The sequence below is a fragment of the Chroicocephalus ridibundus genome, chromosome 5 (genome assembly GCF_963924245.1).
Source record: "Chroicocephalus ridibundus chromosome 5, bChrRid1.1, whole genome shotgun sequence".
In the NCBI taxonomy this organism is placed as follows: Eukaryota; Metazoa; Chordata; class Aves; order Charadriiformes; family Laridae; genus Chroicocephalus; species Chroicocephalus ridibundus.
Genome location: NC_086288.1, coordinates 35473432 through 35485422, shown reverse-complemented (window position 1 = coordinate 35485422; position 11991 = coordinate 35473432). Strand labels below are relative to the sequence as shown.

Below are 11991 nucleotides of genomic sequence, written 5' to 3'. Positions count from 1 at the left end.
AATTTGAACAGCAAATTGAATTTGGTCTCTCACATACCGTTTTAGCACCGTAAATTGGGTGCACTGTGGTGCGAATGGATGGACGGGTGCTCTTTGCTCCCTCTCCTATGCAATCTCGAACAGAGAAGCTTTCTCAGTGTCAAAGCCAGTACATTCGCTGGAACATATTTAGCTCTGATGAACTAATATTTTCCAACAAGCAAAATTTTGTCACTAAACTTACCAGCCATTCTAGCAACACAATAAAGAACAACTTGAAATCAGGCCTCAGCCTTTCTACTCACATCCTCCTTGTCTTCACTGTTTTCCATTAATGGATTCTGCATCTTTTGTATTTCATTCTCGCACAGAGGGAAAAATTCATTCGATTCCATAATGTCTCCTATTATTTCCACTTGGAAGTCTTTAACATGTTTAAACCTAAATTCCTGGAGCTTCCTGCTCTTTAGTACTACTCCCAGTTAAGCAAAAGAAGAGTAAAAACCAGCCTCAGGAAATTGTGATAATTATTCCTGGTAACCCCTGTCCACTCTTAGTTGATCTCTCATAGAAGTAACCAAGTGATTTACTGTCCAGAGAGTACAAGGAAAAAAAAGGAAACGCCACAAATATTTTTAGAATTTTATTAACTTTAACAAAACATGCTATTTAAAGGGTGACCAGTCGTTCAGAGAGGATTCAGATACACTTTTAATGCCAACTGAGAATATTTAACAAACTATGTACAACTCTGTCAGCCATGAACTGCTGAACCCTAATCAATGTAATCAAAATCTTCTGGGATTCCAAAGCTTTTGTCAATTCTGCTTTCTTCAAATCCAAATTTACGTTTGGCCCAGGACTTTATTGAAAAGATGTTATCTGTAAACAGAATAAAAACCATTCAGTTTCTAATGTTTAGGAAAGCATGAACTATAGTCTTGGCTACAACAAAATCCTTCAATTTGCATTCTCTCTGTGTGTATGAAAAAGGTACCTAGTGGGGAACATCATTACTAAGTAGATTTAGAACAGAAAATGGGAGGCTTTTGTTAATGACATATTTTTACTCAGTACTAAGTAAAATATGTCTTATTTTTTGGAGGTTACCTTGATCTTTTCTTGCTCCTCCTCTATGAGAAGACTGAAAGCTACAATTACAGTGTAAGCCCGCTACAGAGTGATGAGGAAAGTGTGAATATGCATAAGAAGTATTTTATACATCCTTTTCCAACTGGACACCTACTTTGTGAGTGTCTACAGCTGCAAAAATCAGATTCAAATTAACCATAAGGTCCTTTCTAGTCCTGCATATGTTTGTTCAGATAATATATATTTTATTTGAAAGTAAATAAAGAAAGAAAATGGAGAGATTCAAATAGCTGTATTTTAGTCAGCATTTCTCTTTTAGAATCACATTACTATTATTTTAGCATATACATTCTCTTCAATTTAACATCATTTTTCACTGCAGTATGGATTGAAACTCACTATTTCCCTGCTAACACCCATAAATTGCAGCATTCCTTAAGACAGGAAGCAGTCGCTGCGTCTGCGCACCTTAGAAATATTTTTTTTCTTTAACCATCAGACACTTGGTTTTAAAACTGTCTCTTCAAAGAAAAATACGCTACAGCATATAACCTAATTGTCTAATTGAACAGCAAAGTACCTTCTACAGCATTATCTCTTGCAAGACCTTAGGATCAATAGCCTGGCAAAGTAGAAAGCCCTGACAACAGTAGCCCGAGAAGTTATTTTCAAATATATAACAACTTTGTTTCCCCATATGCAGTAAACAACCCAGTGCAAATGAAGATTTAAAATAAAACAGTCAAAAGACTATGACTGTAATATCTTGCTGCACTTGGCATAACTGATGATAGTGAGAAGTTCATCAGTAGTACATGAATTCTAAACAAAAAAGTTACAAACAATATTCCAAATAATTTTTTAAAAAGTAAGGACGTACACATTGCTTGCCTCACAAAATGGAAATGATAGCAATATAGCAAAGCTAAAAAACAACAGAAAATTGAGTTAAACTCAATTTTCACAGTATCACAGTAATCTTCTTCAAAACCGTGCAGCATTTTTCCTACGTGTCAAAGCTGATGAATTAGCTTAAGAAATTACATTAGCATCCATCGTATGGTAGCAGCAATAAGGTTCCACAAAGCAGTCTACGCTTTAGAAACAGATGACAATTCAGAAAGGAAGAATTAAGCTTTCTGAATATCTCAAATTATGACAGTGCCAAACACCACCAGTTCCCGTCTCTTTCTATTAAAGTTTTCCTTGTCTTAAGAGATTTAAACTCAACCAAAAAAATGAGCTGCCAGTTTTAACACGGTGCGCAAGACAGTACCAGAAGAACAAATCTGTTGTTAACATTCACTAACAAAACTGAGAAAAGGTATTCTTTTTTGAATCATGACGATTTAGAAGCAAAATATATTTCTGCATGTTTTTGTAAGTGAGGGCTATTCTACATCAAGTCCTAATGAAATTTAAAATTCTTAACAATAAGTACTTCTTTTACTCAAATTCCTCTAGTCTGAAGCTGTGTTAAGGAATATAAATGCATACACACCAGTCCATCTATTGGCTGCCTCCTTGGCTACTTTGTTTGTTTGTCCTGAAATAGAGAAAAAAAAAAACACCAAAAAAAGCAAACATCAGAGTAAAATCATACAATAATTTCAAGGCATATAGATTAATTATTTTATTGATGTCATTTTTAGGGAAGCACGCACTATAAGGAAGTTATTCTACTGCTTCCAAACCCTTCTTCTGTTTTATGCTTTTAAGGTTCCAACAAGCACAAGCCAAGTTAAAGAAAAACAGGAGCAAAGAAACATAAAAGATACCATATGAACAACTTTGAGGTTCTGAAGTGTATTTTAAATAAAATAATCCTGGTTTGATTTGCCTGGGGGTTTAATTGGAAAATATTTTATAATCCTCTCTATACATAAGTAATCCATCACACAGGTATGTATGACTCTATACAGATAAGAAAATGACAAGGGTAACAGTCTATCACATTAATCCAAACATTTATCATCTGGTCCTGGAAGGTCTCCCGGGCTTTGAGAACCCCCTCAGTGAAATGAAAACAAAATAATGCTCCTGGTTATTAAACTTGGCTTCCCTCCCTTACCACTGCTCCAGATCTAAATATATAATAGTAAATTGCCATTACTACAAATAGCTTTTATATAGTTTCCATGAGGCAAAACAGTATCAAGAAAAATTCCTCTTAGATCACCTTGCTCCCATTAAAATAAGTACCGAATCAAATCAAGCAGGATGGTTTGTAACGTGGGAATTTATCAGAATCGTTATGGTTCTCACGCCTACACATAACTTAGTTATTCCCAGTTAGTCTTGTTAGTACTTGCATGATAATACTTATTTGAATGGTCAGCATGAAATTTGTCTCCATGGGTGCTGAGAAGCGAATATATGATTGGGTATCCATTGTTATAAAGATTATACTTCAGGCAAAATTAAATTATGTTGAAAAATCAGCTGCTAGCACACAGGAAGGTAAGCACTCATTATTCTACCCTTAATACTTCAGTAAGCGATATGAAAAATGTTTAAATCAGAGTAAAATACCATTTCAAAACCACTGCAGTTTCTAAAGATGATCTACAATTAGAAAGTTTGGGCACAGCATGAAGAGAAACAAAAAAGAAAGATGGGCAAAAAACGGGAGTGGGTGAGAAGATGGCATTTTTGCTTGCTTGCGTGCATCAGAAATTCAAGTTATTCCTAGATTGAGAGAGACATTCCTTATTTCCTTTGCTGACTTCTTGTTGCCACCCCGACTTGTTCAGTTCCCTGACCGGCAGCAGTGACAACAGACTGGCAGCCAATGACATTTTGAACAGGACTTTACCTAACGCTACTTAAAGCACGTCAGCAGCATAAGGGCTTTCACTGGTCAAGATTTTAAATGTGTCAGCTATGATACTTCCCTCTGCATTCTTCTGAAACTCTAGAGCAAAACTGGAAAGCTGTATTTGACTCCAAGTAATGAATTTTGAAATGAAGGAGGGGAAAAGCAGGATGACAGTAAATTCTGGGGATCCAGAGCTGCGTGGTGACAGGATCCTGATGGCGGGGAAGCCAGCCTACTCCCCAGCACGTGCTCGCTCTCAGCAGAAACCTCTGCTTGGCTGGAAGCAGCTCACCAGCCGAGCCCACTGCTTCTGCATCACACACCAGCTCTAAGTTCCTGCAGCTTTCAGCACCCAGCCCTGTGCCTAAAGCACGCTGACAATACAGTACAGTGCATTTTAAAAAACAAACAGTGGCAGCATGGTCCATTGTCCCCCTTCAAACGTTGCTTATGCATGTTAAAATACACACATGCGATCATGTGGTTTTAAAATGTGACTTTTTACCGCTGTCAAAGAAAAGGCTGAGGTGACCAACAGATACAGGTTGGGCAACATGGTGGTTAGAATGGTGGTGGCTGCCTATAACCGAGCTGTGGCTAGAAATGAAATCATGGTAGTAAGAGCAGGAAGCTGTAACAGGGAAATCCCACAGTAGGCAGCATCTTCAGTGACTTAAATAGCAGAGAAATAACAAAAAAAAACCCAACGAAAGAAACTCCTGAGAATAAAAGTTATACAAATAAAATGAAGAAGTATTTTAGTCGTGTGAATCACCATGCACCACTTGGGACTGATGACAGACTGGCAGCAGTGTGTCATGGTAGAAGTGTGGAAGGATCACAGGTGGAGGTGGAACTTCAAGATGGGGAAGGTGACATTCAAACAATCTGGTTGAATATCAAAGAAGAGACTGCCTCAGTCCTTCAGAGGCTGGGAACATGCTTCCTCCATATTACTCTGCTGCCAGGGGGCTCAGGGTTGGGGAAACTGGAGCCATTTGTAAAGCCTTAGGCACATGACATCTCCAGGAAATACATTCACAAGAGGCCGGGGCAAGCGTTTGCTGCTTGCCATTTCCCATTTACACTGGCTGGCCACACACCCATATACACGACAGCACCGTAGGGATGCAGGTATGGATTATTCTGCCATCTTCAAAGTTGCTGAGACCATCAGGCATATTGTATCAGCAGCAATGCCAGCTAGCTTGGCAAGCTGCAAAGCTCCCACATGTTCCTCGTGTCCTGTCTAAGCAAGCTCATGCAAACATGACAGCTTGCACTGTCATCAAGTGAGACTGTCACTGCCACTGCTGCAGGGTGGCACTGCAGTCTGCTTAACCGCTAATGCCTTTCCTTCACTTAAATCTTCCCCTCACGTTTCTTTTTCTTTAATTTTGGGTGAGGGAAACACATCTCATCATTCTCCAGAAACTCCTCAGCTGTTGTCTCATGGCTATGGGCTGAGCATTTAGCTATCTGAAGACAAGATTAAAGTCCCTTGGGATGAGGCTCAACGCTTCGCTACAGTTCCACTGCAGGACCTTGACTGCCTGCTGTATCCAACGCCATGCCTGAAAGAGGAAGGAGGAACAGGTATCAGCAGGTTATGGACCTGCATCATCAGAAGACACCAGGTATACATCTGCGTCATCACCAGCATCTTCCAGAGGCTGCCAACTCCATCACAAGAACTGAGAGAAATGAAGGAATCTGCACCTTGTCTACTTTTTGGAAACGTTTTATAGTTGCTTGTTGAAACTTTCATTGGTTGAGTCATCTGTATGTGAACATGCATGGAGGGTGGGGGAAAGGAGGAGTAATAAAACAGACATCCCCCAGACACACCTACTTTATGCACTGATGTAACTCAAAGTCATGCTACTTCTGATTGCCTGTTCTTTAGCTCCACAGGATCATACAGCCATTGTCTTCCTGGATTTTAGATTGCACTGAAACAGAAAGTTTAAGACCTAAAGAAAACAACAGCATGGGAACTTAAAAATGTATACACCAAAGAAGAATCAGGACACAAACTGCGTGAACTGTAAAAAGGAGAAACCCCGAGATAGTGCTTAGGGCCGCTGGCTAGTTGCCAAACCCACCACAACCATTGCGTCCCAAGCTCAGCTGGAGTCCTGCTGATGCTCCTGCTGGCCACAGCTGCTCTATCAGAACCTCATTTTTGGCAGCTACTAAATAGTGCTCCAGCACAGAAGCTGTGCAAGACAACAAAAAGCCCAAATGTGCAGAAGAGATGAACAATACAGGAGGCAACATATGTTCCAGATGTTCTCATTACCACTATTGGTCCCTAGTTACGCTCTACTTTATACATCTGCACATAGGCTGACATATATACCATTGCTGTCTGGAGGCAACAGAATAATCCATTTGTTCTGGACATTGCATATTTATTTCACCAATTTGTGCGACGATGCATCAATCGACTTTCTTGCTCCCATGCCTGCAGGATACAAGTCATTCACTTGGCTGAGGCACACACCTGTATCCTCTGTTGACCAGTTTCAGGCCCATTTGGAATTTTCTCAGCACGAAAACGGAAGCTTGCATTTTCATTCCTGAACTGAACAAAAGCAACCACAATGTACAGCAACACAGGGCCCAGGAGCAGCATGGCTTGCAACACTCGTCTGTGTTAACAAAACACACCTAGAAATATGCCGTAAACAGTGACAGACTAAGTTAGTTTTGACAGTCCTCATGGAAGTCTCTTCTTTCCTCAACTCCAGGTATCTCTGGAGAACTGCAGGGAACTCAAAAAGCCCAGATTCTGTGAACTGGGTCCTATGCATTGTCCTATGCATCTGTGATTGTCCCTATCACAGGGACAATCCCCTGTATCGCCTTAGAGGAAAGCAAAGGTAATGAAAGGAAGGCCCAGCAGCAGTGACTGTCCAAAAAGAAAGGGAGGGAGGGTTTGAAACGTGCTTTTTAATGCAGGCAAGTGCATTAAAAGATGTCTTAAAAGACACATGACTGCAGAGGGAACTAGCACCTTTTCAAGGAGACGGTCACCCATCAGCCTGTGGGACTGTTAGGAGATACATGCCAAATACAACTGCAGTCTTCAGCATGCACATGAGAGAGTAATTTTACAGTGTGGATCGCAATTCTTCTGCATGAAATGCAGAGAACAGCTGCAACTGTTCTCACAGGCCAGTGAGGATTATTAGCCCGAAGATTCCCAATCTCTCTCATGAAACTGGTCAGGGTAAATTAATTGCATTAGGCGGATTTGAATTCCAGTAATAATTCTGTATCCACTTAGACTGAATTTAAATATGAAAAATGGCAACTACCATAACAAGAGTATAAGAACTTGAATCTCAAATGAGTCCAATTATCCATTGCCTTCTGCAGAGTTATCCATTCTCTTGCTCGCAATCTGACCTCACCTTCCAAAAACTTTACCTCGCTATCATCAGACTGTGACAGAATTATATTTCTCTATTTTTCTTGCAGATGCCTCATAATAATATCCTGTGATGCAAAATTTCCAAAATCTTTCCCATTAATGAAAATGTCTCATGCAAATAAAGAGCCCATCTCTAGAGGCCAGGGTAGAAGGTGAACACAGAAATTATACCTAGAATCATTGAATCATTCAGGTTGGAAAAGACCTTTAAGATCACAGAGTCCAACCATACACCTGTCATCCACGGAGAGTACAAAAGCCAACTGCCTAATAACTCCTTGCGGCACGTCCATCCACAAACTGACACCAGAGACCTTCATCGAGAGACTGTAGCTTGCCATTGAAGACTATTAATGGCAACGGTGCCATCAAGTGCCTTCTTTAAAGTCCACATTTGAGTATCCTTGAGACTAAGTAGTCTACAACACTGTCAACAGGGTAACTCACAACATAGCAAGAACAGCTTTAGAAGAATTTTTTGTAACCAAGTATTAGGCAGAGATACCTCTACACGATATGCAAGCTTTACCTTCCCCCATGCTTCCCAAAGAGGTGTTTCGTCTTAGAAGCAGAATAAAGAGCTCTTGTGTAGAAGAGTGATAGCACATCAGAATACTGTCAACTCCTTTGAATTCAAAATAACACATCATTCTCCCCCATACTCCAGTATCCCACATAACACTTATCCCCATGATATTAATCAACAAGTCACAATGCTTCAGAATTCATGACTAAATTCGAGTCAATGCATAGATATGATTTCTCATTTAAATGACATCACAAATTCAATAGAACTATTTATACTGACATATCACTAAATAACAAAACTGACTCTGAATAAAGTTGCAGAACTACAAGAAAAAGTGTTGATTATGAATCCTCCCTACTGATCTACAACTATTTTGAAAAACATAGAACATAATATATTAAGATGTTTGTGATAGAAAAATAATCATGAAATTTTGATATATGAATTAATTAAATTAGCATTTCTGTTGCAACAGCTGTGCGTGTGTATATATGTGCTTGAAAATAAACCTGAGCAAATACATAACATAGTGCCAGTCTTGTCTATATGGTGAGCAGTGCATAGTAAAGCTACTAATAAGCTGATCCACATCTCTGGGAATATGCTTTTAAAGGGTCTGCAATCTTTGTTAGTGTGTTTGAAAAAAGTGTCAAGTCTCATCAGCAAAAGCTTCCTCTGCCCGATATGAAAAGGTCACACTGTCAAATTTCATCAGGATGTACACAGTGTCTCTCTGAAAAATGTCCAACAGAATTTGTCAGAATTGCTACCAAAAGATTCCTCTATGCAAATACATGCTCTTGCACTTAAGTTTACTATATTCATGTACCCACAGAAAAAGACCATTTACCTTTCAAGTATTCTACCTGAAAGCCCACGCTGAAATCTTAGTTGCGTAACTAAAATACATCTATTCTTATCCAAAGAACAGAGAGAAGCAATGTGCTTACAAAAGGGAAACCAGGTTTCTGATTCAGTGTTCCCTGAATCAGGGTTCCCTAACAATACTTTGTTTTTCCTTCAGTGGACAACTCCCACCTCCTCACTTCATTTACTAATAAACTCCATACCCGCCGTACAGCTAAAGGAACTTGCAAACTTCGGTGCTGCTGAACTGCATTTTGCAAGGAGGCCCATCCCAGAGCACTATGCTTTCTGTCCAGTTCAGGATGTCACTCTGCTGCATGCTTCACGCGTCACAGAAGTCGCAGAGAAGAGTCTGGAAAGCGTCGCAGGAGGTCCTCCGGTCTCTTTACCAATGACTCAATGCATGTCCAACCTTACCTATGCCATTTCTGAGGATTTGTAGCCTGTTTTTAAGGTTGCCTGTGTTAAAGCTTTTGCAGCCTTCCTAGGCAATCTAGGTCTGTGATTGATTATTGCTACCATTAGAATAGTTTTTCAACTTTTTCCCCTCCTGCAATTTAAGGCTATTACTTATTGCCGAGCTCTCCATGAAGATGAGCAACAGGCTATTCCTTTCCTTTTTTGAAGGAGATACAGATATGTGAAGCCCACCAGGAGCAGTCTTCTTTTAAGCCCTATTTTTGTAGAGTTTTTTCTCCTGGAATGTGATTGCTCAACGCCTGGTCTTTTTGCTCTACTCTGAATTCTCCCTAGTTAGTTACATACTTCTCCAGTAGGATATCCAACACTGACACAGTGTTACACCTGAAGCCTCACCAATGCCAACTTGAGTAGAAAGATTATTTCATACATCTCATTGCTGGTTATAATTGTGTCTTTGTATCTTAGTATGGAGATTTTGCTTTTCACAATAAGAATGTCTTATAGTCAACCTGTAAACTACTATAACCCTGACATCTTTTTCAATCTCTCCACCCTGAACCAATTCATTCGCGTAATACGGTATCTTTGAATACATATCCATCCTTGTATTCGCCACTACTGAATTTTATTCAGTGTTTTTTCAGACTATCTTTGCAGTTTGCTGAGCTCATTTTGAAATCTCACCTTGTCCTTTGTGTGTGCAGTCTCTACTAGTTTCGTCATTGCAAACGTAACAAAAGCGTATCTTCTATTCTATTATCGAGCTCCTTGATACAAATACTGAGCAGATGCACAGACATGACAGACCCTATTAGAACCTGTTCAATTCAACCTCCCTTTCTGATACTCAGTTACTAATGAATACACCTTGAGTACAATTATAAAAGAGTCTGAGATTCAAACTACTGCAATTTCATCAGGATTGTATTCCCCTATTTTCCTTACCACAGTATCATGCAAAATTGAGCCAAAACACCAAAGACAAACTTCTCCCAACTCCAAAGGTCTCTTACAGTGGCAAAGACAAATTCTCTGTGTTCTAGGTGTTTCCAAATTGTTTCTCCATTCCAGATTTTTTTTCTGATATCCTATTCTTGACAGTGAAACTAGCTCATAAAATGTTAAAGTGAGAAGGGGAGAAAAACCATTGGAAATACTCTCAAATACACCACCAATGCCAAGGTTACTCTTGTACTCATACAACCTGCCCTGCAAAATGACTGCAGTTAAACAGCACAGAACAAGGTATCTATATTAGGAATATACACTGATAATATATGGTCCTAATCTAGACAAACCCATAATGAAAACATACCCTACCATCCAATAACATATGGGAGATTTCTTAACATGTGAGACTGGCAACACATTTTTTTTAAACGAGGCCAGGGAAGACTACGTTGGACAGTCCTGCAACTTAGCACTGAAGACAACAAATTAAAAATCCACCATCCCTTTCCTGACCTCATTTTGCATATGGAAGTCATGAAAAGATATAAACCAGTATTTTTAAAAAAATTCCTTTGACTATCACCTTAAGTTTATCAAAACAGTCTGAATGAATGGTACCATACACAACTAACCGAGCAGGTCTAATACTGTGAGAGAGAAGCAAAATAATCACTCTACAAAAGCCTTTCTGTTTCATATATAAATGATCTATAGATTACTTCCATTTGATGCTGTCTTCAGGGTTTCAAAACATGGCCAAATGGATTGGTGCCGATTCATTTCTAAATCAAGGAGTATCATAAATGTAGTCACAAGTAGCCATTTTCCACATCACAAATTTTATCAAGTGTCTACCCTTCCTGAGCACCTCAACAGCTATTGCCATAAAGATTTACTAGCTCAGACAATAAAATTATTCCCACATATTTCACCCCTCTGCCTCTCACCCTACATACTTTTTCTGGCATTCCAATATAAACAAATAAGAAGCAAAATAAACAGAAAGAACAAAAATAAGCCCTGTGAGTGTTCTCATTTAATTTCAAGAAAAGGTAACTTGCCAGAGTAGCCAGTTTATTTAAGCAGGGTGTGACATATGTTAGCTAAAGATTTGATCTTCCAACTGCCTCTTTTCTGAGTGTCCAAGTAAAACCCCACTGGCAAAAGACAAGTGATTTTAAAATTTGTTCTTTTTTTTTTTTTTCTTTTTTTTGCTTAACCAGCTAAAATGCAGCTTCATGTGAAAGGAAGTTGGCCTAAACTGACACTCTCCAAGAAGAATAGTCTTGCTAAAATGTGTCTGAGGTATAAAAACGCAAATATGCATGTGTCTAAACATTTAGGACAGCTTTTCACTGCAGACTTAGCTGGAGTCCAAACTTTAGACCAAACGGAGAGACAGCGGAATTCTCTAAAATGCTGAGAATTAGGGCCTTTTGCTGAAAGCCAAATGATGCTTCTGAACTTTAGCTTCCCAGCTTCGGCCAAAAGCCCCACGTTTCACTTCAAGCTTTGTGCCTTAGGAATATATGTGCAGATACATCTTAAGCTGCAGCAGTCTGCCCTAGTAGTCATTATTCTTCGTGGCTGTTATACCTTCCTTTCCTTCCAAGTGCAAGTGGGGGAGCATCCACCCTGCTCCATATTAGGGAGTGGAGGAAGCATAAAAAAAGTTATCTTAGCTTGATGGAATTAGTTGAGTAAATGTGTTTTTTCATTACTGGTGCACACCTATATACATTCTGGTAATCCATCATGAAGATGGAAAAAAGGGAAAAAAAGGGGGGGGAGGGGGCTTTGTGGTTTTGTGTTTATTAGTAGCAGTAGCCCGCAAGTTATGTACATGAACATACATTGTCTGCTTCCTGTCATATCCTCATCCAGACCTTCAGG

The 11991-nt window shown here is 39.4% G+C and overlaps 1 protein-coding gene across 1 annotated transcript in view; it reads right to left on the bottom strand.

Moving 5' to 3' along the window:
• Positions 1-660: 660 nt before the first annotated feature.
• The window catches only part of MND1 (meiotic nuclear divisions 1), a 40561-nt gene continuing 29230 nt past the window's right edge, over positions 661-11991 (bottom strand). The window contains exons 7-8 of the mRNA XM_063336470.1: positions 2573-2617; positions 661-861 (exon numbers count right to left, since the gene is read on the bottom strand). Coding sequence (XP_063192540.1) covers positions 755-861; positions 2573-2617 — 152 coding nt within the window. The 3' untranslated portion in view covers positions 661-754. The remainder of the gene's footprint in view (positions 862-2572; positions 2618-11991) is intronic.